This window comes from Macrosteles quadrilineatus, unplaced genomic scaffold (genome assembly GCF_028750875.1).
Source record: "Macrosteles quadrilineatus isolate MER2022 unplaced genomic scaffold, UCM_ALF_1.0 Scaffold_105__1_contigs__length_354404, whole genome shotgun sequence".
NCBI lineage: Eukaryota > Metazoa > Arthropoda > Insecta > Hemiptera > Cicadellidae > Macrosteles > Macrosteles quadrilineatus.
In genome coordinates this window covers 296,296-311,735 of record NW_026542698.1, presented here as the reverse complement: position 1 = coordinate 311,735, position 15,440 = coordinate 296,296, and the positions used below count along the sequence as shown (strand labels likewise).

Below are 15,440 nucleotides of genomic sequence, written 5' to 3'. Positions count from 1 at the left end.
AGAAGCCGAAACAAGTCTCATCTCAATTTCTGTCTGCCTGTCTTCCGTCTGTCACGGCCCAAGAGCCATTTACGCGGCCTTCTCCTGAATAACGAGAGTACCTATCAAGATCCGAATCATTTTAATGTATTCACTGGATTGGCGAGAGTGTCTTTAGCTATTAAAATATGGCCTCACTACTTTTCAAATAAACTTACGGACGTTTAAAAACCCAATTTTGTGCGATTTTTGTCAAGTTATCTCCCAATTTTTATCACAATATAATCATCTATGAAATAGCGAACAGCTGTTCGGATCAAGATTATTTTTCTCTAGATGTCACTGATATGTTTACATTTAATGTTATTTACAAATACCGCAATCATTTCCGATCACGTTTCAAAAGCAAATCCAAACCAAGTTGGATTAAAACAGTTTTTCCTTACATAACGGATTTAATTAATCGCAAGTTCAATAATTTGTGGGGTAACCGTAAATGAAAATAGAGATTCTTTGTGTATAAAAGTTTTCTTGAGTTTTGATAACCGGGAAAAAGGCCTTGAATCAGTGTTTTATATGGCTGGGAAACTTACATTTTTTACATAAGCATTACCAATAGCTTACATAAAAGGTTTAAACTCATTGACGGCACTTCAATGGTGGTTGTATAAAGTGTAAAGTGACAACTGCAGTGGGTGATTGTAACAGAGGTTTACGGATTATGCTCAAATCGCTTTTCCAATGTGTCTTCTCAACGCTATGTGCTGCCAATACAGCACATATACAGCCAATAGACCAATTGCCTATCTCTTGGGATCGTAGGCCTAAACAATTATTCATAAGTTGGTAGCGCATATTATATTCCGTAAGTTACGGACAGGACAAGAACACCTTTGTTAGTGAAATTTCCAACCTGAATGTTTAATAGCTAGGTTGAGGTATACTATTTTAACTAAAATACTATCGTTTTTAGTATAGGTAGGTTTTTAGTATAGGTATGGTATCGTTTGGTTAGTTAGGTAAGGTTAACCTAACCTAACTAACCAAACGATATATCGAATTAAACAATCGAATAATCAATATTACTCATTTGGTTGTTTGTGCCAACAGATATGGAAGTGTACCCCTTATAGTTCTATTACGCATTTTTTTTTACTTGAAACTGTCGGATACTGTATTTGTTTATATATAATAGTTTGGCCAGCATATTTGAAAATATGCAAACCAACTGCTGTTCTTTATATAGGAAGGTTTCAACTGACTACCATAAGATCCCCGTGAGTAGATCGGGCACACAGCTAAAAGATGAATATTTACGATTTAATAATAACTAAGTACATTTAAAAACATATTTCACAAAAATTGACATAAACATTGATCAAAAACCAGATCAAATACAATGATATATGAAATTAAATTGCAGAAAAGATATATTTACAATTGATAACAAAACAAAAAACTCATAAAATATACGAAAAAACGAAAAATACGACAAACTGAATGCTTACAAAGATTTTACAAACAAACTACCATATTACAAATGACTAAAAATTATATTTACAGACTCTATTCCCCTCGACTAAACCTCTCTGGGTAAGGAAACGTTTGATACATATTTTTAACACCCCCGCCGCAGCAAACCTGCAGACTAATCGATTTTCCATTTGCCTGATTGGTTTTACACTAAAATGTATCCTTAAAAATTTCACATTTATTCCCTATAGCATTTTATGATTGCCTTTACTACTTCCTTCACTACTTCCTATGTCACGGACCTGTTTCCTTCCCTTCCCATAGCATTTTAGGATTGCAGATACCTTAATGTATTCGTCATAAACAGATACTAGACTTCGCACTGCTACCCTTGACTACAATGTATCGAGTAATCTTGTATTTACTTATTACTAATAAGTGATGTTTTTCCTTTTGTACTGTATTTGTAATTTGCTAGTATACTGTGGGTAGTTGGCTTATTATGAACACATGCTACAACTTCAAGTCTTTTGTTTACTTTTTCCTTGTTATTTAATTCAGCCAACATGGATACCTAGCAACCCATAAGACTAATGTTAAAAAAAATGTGATTTTCAGTTTCATTTTTCTACGTAATTAGATTTTTGTTGGCAGTTCTAACTGCAGTAAACTCGTTTTTAGGCCAGAAATGAACTATTTACAACATTTGAAGAAAATCGTCGGAGCCGTTTTCGAGATCTTTGTGCAAGCAAGCAAGCAAGCAAGCAAACATTGCTCGTATTAGAGTATAGGATTTAAATAACATTAGTTTAACGAGTATGCCTACTTAGGTTTGCTGCAACAGGGAAGGTAACAATGTGTTTTTTTATGTTAATAGTTTAGTATGAAACTAGTTGTTTCCAGTTAATAATCTTAACTTATTTCAATATATTAAACAAATTTAAATAACCTTTTAACTCTAAACTTATCACTACGAAAAAAATCAAAAACTTTTAAGAGCTAAACTTTTAATTACAATAAATAAAAATGTTAAGCTTGATACTGTTTTAATAAAGGTTCTAACAGAGTAGGCTTACAGAATACTGACTGATAGACCAGTTAAAATTGTCATCTTACATTTAAAATTTTAAATGAGAAACTCTTCCCATAGCCGAACTTTCAGTAATAATTTCAAGATTTAGGACTTTGTTATTCATCTCTTTACCAGAAATCTGGTTCCATTAACCAGTCCTTTTTGTGGATTTAAATTCCTTAGTAAAATTACAATTACACATTTTTAAAGGCATGATTTGTGAGGAGGTTAAGCTCTTGGTGCTAAAGTGTGAAGAAATTCACCAGGTGCATGTAATTGGTCGCTCTTCTTGAATCAAAGTGTCCACTGAGTAGTAAACTCGACTGTCATTATTTCTTTGCTCAACTATTTTATTATTTATTTTGTCACAATGTTTATTTTTTTGTTGAAAGTATTGCATGATTTTTGGTCTTTTTTCAAGCATCTTCAGAGAATCCTTCACAGAAGATTTTGTCAATGATATTTTCATTCACAATACATTGTGGTGGAAGACGTATCAATGAATCACCAAGATCATTATGATAGCTCTCATGACCATTCCCTATTCATTCAGCAATAATATTGATTCGATTGGATTAGCTCTCATGTTTTTAGCAAGTGAAATTTTTTTAAACATTGGCCATAAGGGTGATCTATCCATTTCATCAGTCATCATTGTATTTGAAAGTAAAATGATAAATAAACAGAAAAAGTAAATATTAAAATGACATAAGGGAAAGAGGTTATTTTTATGAAGCGGACAGGTGTTTTTAAAAGTAAATGAATCATATGTTTGATAAACTTAACTAAATTTTCACTTATATTTAAAAATACATGGAAACTTTAAAGTCCAGTGGGGCGAAGCACATTGAACTGAGCGTGACAAAAATTATTCCATGACTTCTGCAGATAATTCCCTTTAATTTGACACATCAATCATCAAAATCGGTTAATAAATAAAAGAGTTTTGCTGTGCACAAGAAATTCCTTACGGAATTAGAATAAAGAAGATTAATGCATTTTCCAAATTTGATCAAAATATGTTCATAAACAAGCATACTACAACAGTTAACTTATTCTCCATAAGAATAACATGGGAATTTTAAAATAACAGATTTTTTGGAATTTTCTCCGTAACAATTAGGCGCATAATAACGCTTTAATATACTAAATAATTTGTTTTTTAAGCTCTACAAAATGGTTTGAAAAGAAATTGCTAAATTTTAAGTTTTTATGGTCAAAAATGGGAAAACACCATAAAACCCCCCATAAACCCCTGTTCCCATAGTCCGATCATGCTGGTTCGCGAACTCATTCGAACACACATAAGTTTACACGTTTGTACCAAATTTCATCAAAATCGGAACATTTTTGCTCGAGTTATCGCGCTAACGGACGGTGTGGTGTTATATATGAATTTGAACGGATGGTGTTTTTTGCCTCTAGGGACCTCATAACGAAAAAAATAAATCGGTCCCGGGTCCAGGTCTCACCATGAGTACTACGGTAATAGCTTATTCCCCATAGGGGAAATTCGTTAAAAGTTACCAGGTTGATCTCCCCTGTTGAAAGAGATTCTAGCTTTTTGTCGATGAAGTATTTCATTGCTACAGTCTTCTTTTTCCTCCACGTTCCTTCTCTCCCCTTAACATTTGATTTTGAACATAAATATCCCTACTAACTTTGCTTATTACAGTACTACCTCTTGTACTCAATTTTGTTTACTTCTCTCATAGATGTTTAAAGGTATATTTATCAACTTCTCCTTATGGTAGGTGAGTGCTACAAAACCCCAAATTCGCAACATTCTTTGATACCGAGAGCGCTGCAAGTATTTGCTGTTGTTGACGTGTAGAGTGAAGTGATGCATTGTTTAGAGCTTCGCGATGGGATGATGACCTGGCGAGGGAATTCCAAAATTCGCACCATTCATTACCGAGGGCAGGACTGCAAGTATTTATTGTTTGTTTACATCACGCTTCATGCCTCATTGCCCCACTGGATTAGCCGCCCCAAAACTACCTGGACCTCTCGGGACCAGTGGAGTCGTTTTATTGCCCCAACCTTTTTCGACCCTCGGATTACGGGACCAGCTAACCATTACCCATAGTTAATGCCGATTACAGTAATACATTTTACCTTTCAGTAACTTAAATGGTGTAATGGTTAATTTCCAAGAATCCATAACTGTAGAATGAATTATATGGTATCTCACATATATATCCTGATCACTTGTTACATATACGTAGTTTAAGAACTATCAAGAACTTCTTTTTTTCAGTTTTGTGATGTGTCTGATGATGCCAGCATAGCTGGCAAAAGGCATCATAAAATTAAAAATTCAAAAATATTGGTGAAGTTTTTACCTATTTCAAATGTATATCAAGAACTTATTAGTATAAAAGAATATGACCATGATTATGTCCTTCAAGTAAACATTTTGACCCGAAACTCGTCAAAGGTCGGACAAATGCGTGGCCAATCAAAGATGAATGGAGCCGATCATACAATGAACGTCCATAAGGAAAACTTGGAATGGTCTATAAAAACCTTTAATCATACGCTTGGTTGTTGATCATTATCATTGTTTATGCGTAAACCCGGCGAAGGTCGATGGACCCAAACTTTGCTGATATGCATAACAACAACGATAATTAATAAAAAATAAATCTTGCCAAATTATCCCTAAAGGAAGTTACATCGTTACCGTCTCCATAATTACAAGACTGCTTTGGGACAGGTTGCTTGATGATTTGTCTTGCTTTGGGACAGGTTGCTTGCTAATTTGTCTTGCTTTGGGACAGGTTGCTTGCTAATTTGTTTTGCTTTGGGACAGGTTGCTTGCTGATTTGTTTTGCTTTGGGGCAGGTTGCTTGCTGATTTGTTTTGCTTTGGGTCAGGTTGCTTGCTGATTTGTTTTGCTTTGGGTCAGGTTGCTTGCTGATTTGTTTTGCTTTGGGTCAGGTTGCTTGCTGATTTGTTTTGCTTTGGGGCAGGTTGCAAGCTGATTTGTTTTGCTTTGGGGCAGGTTGCTTGCTGATTTGTTTTGCTTTGGGACAGGTTGCTTGCTAATTTGTCTTGCTTTGGGGCAGTTGTCTTGTTAGTTTGCCTTGCTTTAGGACAGGTTGCTTGCTAATTTGTCTTGCTTTGGGACAGGTTGCTTGCTAATTTGTCTTGCTTTGGGACAGGTTGCTTGCTAATTCATCTTGCTTTGTGGTAGTTCGCCATGTTAATTTGTCTTCCATTGACAGTATGCTTGACAGTTTCCATTGACAGTATTGCCAGTATGGATTTGGGACTTTGGTCTACAAAAGAAAACTGATCTGTTGTATCTGTCGACTGACTGCTGTAGGTTTAACAGCTGATGCTGACGTCACGGACGAGGAAATACTTGACGGGTTAAGGGCTAAGCTCGTCCACAACTATGCGACTACTCCTCTAATTAATATGTGATTTCAATTAACGCTAACTCTGTGATTTCCTCGTAATTGACTAGCAGGTCGTTGGTTCGATCCTAAGAATGTCAGTAGCTAAAGTTTTGATAGTTCAAAACTGTACCTATCTGTAACTACATACACAAGTTAAAATTTTTGAAATGTTTAACTTTAATAAATAGTCTTGACTAATAACCCAATTGTCAGTAACAAGACTACTCCAATAATCTTCGCATTAATACGTACCCTGATAAAATAATGTCGTGTAGCCTGGATCTAAAAAAATTGTACAAATATTTTCGCACAAACATCATTCTTTATACTGTGACTGTTAGACTTATACGTAGTTGTTGTAATCGTTGGCGACATTACTGCCTTGCGTGCTTGACTGTTTTTCTCACAATCAATCGTATTCATACCCAAACTCATGCAATCTTCAAAACGTATAAAACCTACAATTACCACTTAACCTGTCATATCCGACCTTGTAAGCCTATTGCTGTTGCGTAAAACGAGTAGACTGCACTGTGTAGTTAGTAGTTATGGAGGTATGCTAAATGGATTTCAATAACGGAATTATACTGTTTGATAGCTAATCGTTCAGGGTTTGGCTGTTTATTTTATTCTTCTTTACAATTGTGTGTCTTTAGTCAAATGTATTGTTAGGATTTTATTACATTTTAGCCTCCATTATCAATTTATAATTCCATAGTGTCTTATGACGGGTCTTCAATAAAACACGTCTTGCTGCTACAAAGTCCAGTTTATTAAGGAAGCGTCTAGGCTAGTTAACAAATGGGGTGGGGGACATGCAAGTCGCGCCCTTATCATGTTTGACCTCTGGTCTATGGAACTTAATTAGCCAGAACGAATTAACATATGTATTACAAATTATAATAATAGTAAATAGGCTAATAATATGACACAAAGAGTAAAGGAATTTTATCTTCTATTTGTGCCCATAAACTTATTAAACATCTTATTTAAGGAGGAATTTCTACCTGGGGAAACATTTGATTGTTAAATATTTTATGAATATTTCTGAGTCTGCATAAGCTATTAACTTTATCTATATGAAAATAACGTAATAAACCTTTATGAAAAACTAAGATAACATAAAAATAAGCTTAATTTAAAAAGTTTGAAATTGCGTAGCAAAAAAGGAGCAAATAAACTATAGGCCTACTAGAGGTCGTCCAGTGGTCGAAAACTCGATTAAAAAAAATAATTTTATGTAATATACAGACCTCTATTTTCACCCAAGCTGTAAATAAAACATGTGATTGGAATTTCATCCATTTTTGTTTTGATTTTCTGTTATCATTGTTATTTCACCACCTGCATGGTAACCCATAAAGCCCGTTAATTATTTCAAACTTTAATTCATTTCGTTTGCTTATTTTTGAGCCTATGTTAAATTATAAAGTAATTCTGCACATCTACATGAAAATATCTTTCTAACAGTGCATTCTAATCATTCTAACCTATGCATAGAGTTTTCCTGCAATGCTCAGGAGCTGGGAAAAAGGTTTAAAAGAAACATGCTTGCCTATTAAACATATTTGATAAATAAATTTGTAATCTCCATATTAACAGTAACATTGTTATTTTAATTACATATATTTGCCAATTAATTTTGCAGGCTTATAAACAGGACGGCACAAATCACCACGGTATTTCGTGATGTTTTGATAACTCTTTTGATAAGAGTTAAACGAACTAAGGCCAAGCTCACAGCTTCGTTTACATTAACCAATACACCATTCCTATTGATTGACGAGATGCATAATTTAAAATGTTAATCCTAGACTTAAATCTCTATTTCTATTCTGTGTTCCTCACGAACTGCACTAGTTAGACGGTCCAAGGATTTTTTCCGTTTCGAGCCAAACTAGTTCCGACGCATACTTTATCCATAGATTTAGACTTGAGAGGACAATCTAGTTTTGAAATGCAATTTACGAGTCTCTTCCCTAGCGGGATCGGTCAATAGGCATTCGTGAATATTTGTGTAAATTAATAGAACGTTTTAGAAATGCGGTAAGTAGAAATTAGTGTGACAAACATACATTTCGTAGATTAGGTAATCCAAAACCATGGTGTTAGGTTAATATGCGATTACTTAACGATGAGTGTTTAATGAATGAAATGATGAGTTACTAAGCACTGTTTTCCTCGTCAGAATTCATTCATTAAGAGCCCTATCTATGATTAATGACTTAGAGTTCAGTTTTAAAAGTCGCTAGGCAGCTACTGACTTTTCTCATTGTAGAACCATCCTTACACTAATAAATAATAGAGAAACATAACTCAACTACCCAAATATTACCGTAATACATATTGGCGTATTGAAACTTACTAGGCCAATAAATTTATCAAGTAGACCTAGATTTTATAGGTACTGTACATATATGCACTGCTAGTATGTATTAGTCAAGTAGTAAAACTCACTAGTAAAACTCACATTGCAACGTTATCCGCCAACCATGATACATTATTTACATACGACAGTTTTTTTTTTGTTTTTTTTTTTTTTAAAGTAGCCGTTTCAGTTTAGTTCTAATTGAGAAGATTCGCCATTACTTACTTAACAGCATTGTTTTACTTAACAACACGAGTAACGGACCAACGAGGTTCAAGGATTGAGAGAAAAGAAGTAAAGATGTAACTCTCCGAAATTTAATCAAGCAGCTGTTAAGACAATTTTGACAGCTGTCTGATACAATGAGAGGTTATAAACGAAAACATAACCTCTCTTAGAAGTTATGAGTAGTAATTGTAAGTAATTAAAAATCTGTAGTATATAAAGTAGTGTACACCACGTGCGTAAACAGCCTTAACGACACTCGCAGATGTTTTTAAGGCACTAGCCAAGGCTCGTACCTTAAATTTCTACTGGTGTCGTTAACACTATCTTTACGCGATCGTTGCGTAAACTACTATTGTACGTGTCGGGTATCGGTTATCGTTACTTATGACAAACCCCTGGAAATTCAAGGTGAAACAAATCCGGGATCAACCACTTAGGACTGAAACTCAACAATAAGTTGTTCAGTGAACTGTTTGCTTTTTACGAGCATTGCTTGTGCCAGGTTGGTTAGCTCAACTCCAAACCCTAGATGAAGCTGTGTTAACTTAGATTGAAAACTGAGTTTGGAATTCATTTATTTATTTATTTCAACAATGTACAATAGCTATAGGTATAACACAAACAGCTATAACGACAAATAATATAATAATAATAAAGAAAAGTAAAGAAAAAAATTCCCGCCGCAGCAAACCTGCAGACTATAAGCGAATTTCTATTTGCCTGCTTTGATTTTCACTTCAATGAAATTCAATAAATTTAATTTAAATTACATTGGGTTTAACGAGTACCTAAATTTTCTGCTACAGGGAGGGTGACAAAGTGTGTTTTATGCAAAATATCATAACCTTAGTAAATAATAAATAAATTTGCCAAGTTTAATCAAAATATATACATAAACAAACTCACTAATATTTACTTATCCTCCATGGAAAAAACGTAGGAATTTTAAATTTACAATTTTTTGAATTTTCTCCGTAACCAATAACCGTACAACAGAAGAATCAACACTTGGCCACTTATATTTTTAATTACATATAGTTGGTATATGTTTAGTATATCGCGGTGGACTTACACGGATAGGAAGAGAGTCTAGTTTCCTCTGAGCTTACATAATTGTTGACATCATCTGGAGATCCTGAACGTTTACATCTGTCGTTAGCGACGCCTCGTCAATAACTTGTGAGATTTCGATATTTGTACCACGGTTATCATAGCTAACTTGATAATTTGCTAAAATGAATCTTAAGAAGCTTTTCTTCGTAGATAAAAAACCTCCTAAATTATTATTCGAAGCATAAAAGATAGATATTGTTTGACACTTATTTGTCTTCACAGCAAATGGTAGTATAAAAACCTAAAAAAAAAAACACACACACATGCCCTGTTTGCTCTTGGTGGTTATGTTTCATTTTTAAGTGACAGTTCATTTAAAATTAATCTCTCCGTATATTACATTTTTTAAATTTGTTATTGGAAGAATTCCTTAAAAGAATCAATGAGGATACAATTCACTTCTCGCCATGCAGCTTTGTTGAAACGGTGTTGCAAGTGCATAGGTATGTGGCTAATTGCCACTTTTGTAAACGCAATGGACCACCTTGATATGGGAACGGGGTTTTATGGGGTAAAAATGGTTTTTTCTCATTGTGTATTGAAGTGTTTTTTGTACGGTTATTAATTAATGACATTTTTTTAATTTAAAATTTTTATCTTAGTCTTACAGAAAATAAGGAAACTGTTATTTTATTTTCTCCGTAACCGATAACCGTAAAAAAACACTTCAATATACAAATTGTTTAAGCTGTATAAAAGGAAATTGGGACATTTTATGTTTTGAAGGTAAAGAAATGAGAAAACCCATTTTACCCCATAAAACCCCCCATAACCCCCTTCCCATAGTCCGATCATGCTGGTTCGCGAACTCATTCAAGTTTATCCCACCCCACACCTTTAAACATTAACCTGACATAAACATTACTTTCGCTACATAAACATTAATTTCGCTACACAAACAATACTTGTACCTTTAAGCAAAATTTTATTGAATTCGAACAAAAATTACTCAAGTTATCGCGTTGATGGACGTATATACGTACATATATAAACATTTGAACGAATAGTGTTTTTGGCCTCTAGGGACATCAAAATGAAAAAGTATATTGCTCCCGGATTTTGGTCTTACCGTGCTACCTACGGTAATAGTTACTTCCCTATAGGGAAATCCGCTAAAACGTAAACGTGTTGTAAAACTTCAGTCTTTAGGCTACTGGTCAGAGATGGCCCAGTCTCTAGCAAGGTTGTAGTTCACGTTCAAGGGCGAGGACAAGATATAATGTACGTATTCCGTACGTATTCCTCTCTCTTATAACGACGTAATGGTCATTACGTATCCTTGAGAACAACCCTGCCTAAATCATCGTAGATCTTCGAATAAATGACGTCATATGTCTTAAATTTTGAACGCCCCCGCCGCAGTTCCTCTGACTGCGGAATACAAAATAGGTAGAGTCACTATAATTGGCTATTCTTTATTCTAGGCTCCGACCAAGCGAATATCTAGTTGCTTGATGAAATCTAGGGTAGAGCATGTACGAGTGTGATAAAAATCATACTTTAATATAAACATAAGAGCAATTACGGTGAATACAAAGGCCTTGAAAGAAAACATAAACCTATGGCTTTGGATAAACGCCAACACATGTGGAACTATAACGAAATCTAGTAACCCAACCTATCCCGCGACTAATTTTTACGTATTATGGGATATTATACATGGAATAAATCTATAAAATGTTATCAGGGAATATCAGTTATTTTTCAACCAAGATATAAATATATTAATTTTTAAAATTATATGTCGCTCTACTGTTATTTCTTTATTATCACACTGTATTCGAAAATAGCCCATTTCCATACAGCTAAGATCTTCGAAAATCTTCAAGTTCCATACACCAAAAACAAATAGTGACCAGCTGACTTTTCCTGACATAAACATTACTTTCGCTACATAAACATTAATTTCGCTACACAAACAATACTTGCCTTACAACAAAGTTACAATCAGCTGAATTTTACACTAAAATTAACTAGCTGTTACCCACGGGCTTCAACCCGTTTGACTTCAAAGTATTATAAACAACTATTGATTGGTTTTAAGTTAAGATTAAATAAACAAAATAGAATACAGCATTACAAACAAATAATCACACCAGATTTTAATAAGGTAATAAATAATTGAAAGAATAACATACAAATAAGAACAGCTGGGGTATTTTTAACATTAAGTATATGGAAAGTTCCCTTTGGAAAGCAACTAAGACCTTAAAGGGCAATTTATGAAAAAATGGATAATTTTTGCGCAAGGTTTATCGTCATGACGAACATTTTAAGTATATGGTTTATGGGGGTGTGACTTGTAGTTTTCTTAAAAGTTCATGGGTACTTTTGCCTTTATATATAGATTGCACAGCCGTATTGTGTTTAGATTAGAAAAATCAATAGATTACGAAATATCAGATAATTTGTTTGATGAAGTAGTTTTTTTCATCGTGATAAAAAGTATCGTTAAATACTCGTCCCGAAAGTCCCATTTCGGGGCGAGATAGTGTTTCCCATACTCGTCTCTGACTCGCGTGTAAAACACTATCTCGCCCCGAAATGGGTCACTTGGTGACTAGTAGTGAAATATACTATTCCTGGACAGTATGGCATACATATTGTACGACTAAATATCTTTTAGATTTGGATATATTTATTGTAAATTTCTTATTTTTATTTTATACTATTTTAGCGAATATCCCATATAGGGAGTAGTTGTTACCGTAGGTAGCACGGTAAAACATAGACCCAGGACCAATTCACTTTTTCGCTTTGATGTACCCAGAGGTCATAATCACAATTCGTTCAAATTGTTATATATGTATACGTGTGTGTCAGTGAACACGATAACACGAGAAATTTTGGTTCGATTTTGGTGAAATGTGGCATGAACGGGAGTTTTATAGTTTTGTCAACACTATAATATGACGAATTGCACAAGTATTGTTTAGAAATATACTTTATAGAAATACTAGCACTGCCTTTAAAATCTTTTTTATGTTTCCTTGGACAAAAGAAACTTCAAACTACATAAATTAGGCACCTTATCTAATGCGCAAATGATAAGTATGGAAATAATTCACAGTTTTGTAGATGGCAATTGTCAGGTAGTAAGCCCTTGGTTTACTTTCTCTTGTTTTTGTAAAGATTTAAAAAAAAATTGCTACTCTTAAGTTTTTATATGATTTATAAGGAAGTCATTTTTACATCAGTGCCTCATCAAAGATTTTATGATCGTCGTTCCAAAAATAAGATTAACAGAGGATTAACTACACTTGCGATATTATTTCTACTCGAAACCTAAAATTCTATGAGGAATAAGAAAAGTCATATGGGCAAGCTGTCTCGGTTTAGTTCTGCTCACAAATTAATGTCAAACGTTTTAAATCCTGGGATATATGAAACCAAACAAAAATGCTAACCTAACCTAACCCAACCTAACCTAACCTAACCTATTAAAAAGTAAAAGTTCTGAGATCTTATCAGTTCTTCCCTACCTTTTTTTATTTTTATTTTTTATTCATTAAAATATGTGCCATCTAAGTCATTGTGTAGATTTTTGGTTTTGATTAACTGATTAAATTTTAAATCGATCTGTTTGTAAAAATTCAAAACCCTTTTTAATCACTGAATTGTATATAGCTAATTCGAAATTGTTGCACATATGTGTCGTGTCAAAAGTCATTTGCTCTTAACTATTGCACGCAATACTTCCAGGAACGAGGAAAAATGACTGGCTATTGCAACGAATGTGAATTTACTTATTGATGTGTTAATCACATTTAAAATGGTAATGCATTTCCACGCTTGCAATCAGTGCAGTAAAACGATTTGCCTTTGTAAACAATGCCATGTTGATCTCAGAGGTGTTAAAAGACCATACTTGTTGATTATTTATTGATATGGACCAGCTGATTTGACTATATTTTTATTTGGCAAATAATCGGAGTATAGTGAATGTAGACAATATGGTAACGTCCAACTTCTTAAGAAGTAAAGGTCTTATCTCGGTATCAAATTTTATCGCTTGGTGACTAAAATATTTTACACACATAATTTTTTAGTCTTTTTGGGGCGTTTTCCCACGTCTGTGTTATTTGCTGTGTACGTGGTTTTAGGGAACGGTTCAAACGGTGTAGTTACACCAGTCTTATTCGCAATCTAAGTTCTAGACATTGTATATTGCTCTGTCAAATATCATTTATAGTCGAATCGAGTCAAACATTTTCCACTTGAATATTTTCATTCATTAATTTAGTTTACGCAAACTGTAGTGGGGACGTCGCTGTAAAATATGAATTTCAGGGATTTCATTTATTATTTACACGTTCTTCACCAGCACTGTAATTGACACCAAATACTTTATTTATGGATGTATACAGGGTTAGGGAACAGTATGGACACCCCATATTAACCTTTTAGGCCCTAATGGGTTAGGCCAGAATACCCTAACGATGCACACGTCTATGGCATAAAAATAAACTTTGTCCGGAACCCCATAATGGGGTATTTTTGGGGCAGCTCATTAGTGTTAAATGTCAAGTCCCATCAAGTGACACTACATTTTGAAGGCTGTATATTAAGTGTATTTTATATTTATCACTCTATGGTAAACTAAATTTAAAAATATATAAATGGTTTGAGTTGGCTTAACACAGTTTTCCAGCGCTTAAAATTTCTAAAAGTAGACTGGCAGTGTCTCACTTAAAAGGTGAAATTTAAAATTGTGGAAAATCTTAGCTAAGTTTAAGGGGAAATTCTTAAAATTTCAATACATGGGGAAAATTGTGTATTATATGAGTGCTTTATGATTTAAGACAATATGGACAAGCATCGCCTAAAATAGTTATGTAAATTATATTCATATTGTAATGTTTTAACCAACAAATACACCTGTGATTAAGTTAGAGCTTAATCATTTGTTTAAATAATCGATACAATTAATTAAGAGAATATAGTACTCACAGTGTTCATTTTCTCCATGGCGCGGGAGTTAGCAGCAGCAGGGTTGGTCAGCACCAGTGATGTCACCAGCATCAGCACGGCGCTGATCATGTTGTGTGTGTGTCGGCCTCAACACTACTGTCTACTACCACACCACTGTCTACCTATACTATAGGCCTACACCGGCGAGGTAGTGATAGCAGACAAGGTCAGGGGCAGAGCTAAGTAGTCTTATACCGTAGCATCCCCTCCCCTACCTACTACACACACACACACAAACACATACAGTAGTTGGGGATAAACTATGTGTTACAATATCAACTCAAGTTGAAGGCTAAAGTCGAGCGGCTAGTGGGGTGATACTGAGGTACGCGAAAGAGAGAATGCTGTTCTTTAGATCTGCTGTATTATGATACAGCATATACTCGGTATGTACAGTATGTACTTAGTATGTAGAGTATGTGCATGCTGTATGATACACGTTATTTGTTGTACACCCAAAACACTTATTTTCTTTAAATTGAGATAAGGCAACCAAGTATTGTACATGTGGTGCTGATGCGTGTTTAAAAATACTTATCTTTGATTCAATTTGACAAGATAAAGTTATACAAAACTGTAGACATACTTACTTTAAAAACTCTACTCATTGTGAAGTCAATAGATCCAGAAGATATACCGTAGCAATAAAATAAATTACTTGAGTTTGTTAATAGGTATGTCAAAACTGTTAATTTACCCTAATTCTTCAATTTTAGTGTCAATTCTCATTTCTCTTCAATTTTTCTCCTCTATTCAATTTTCCTGCTACAGGTAGCTTATTTTATTAATTGTAAAGAAATATCTATAAAAAAAAAGATTCTTAGATATG

At 34.1% G+C, this 15,440-nt stretch overlaps 1 protein-coding gene across 1 annotated transcript in view; it reads right to left on the bottom strand.

The window, feature by feature from the left end:
- Positions 1-14,752, bottom strand: part of LOC128982085 (lipase 1-like) — a 41,745-nt gene extending 26,993 nt beyond the window's left edge. Inside the window, exon 1 of the mRNA XM_054401127.1 lies at positions 14,591-14,752. Within this exon, the coding sequence (XP_054257102.1) occupies positions 14,591-14,680 (90 nt within the window). The 5' untranslated portion in view covers positions 14,681-14,752. The remainder of the gene's footprint in view (positions 1-14,590) is intronic.
- Positions 14,753-15,440: the final 688 nt, after the last annotated feature.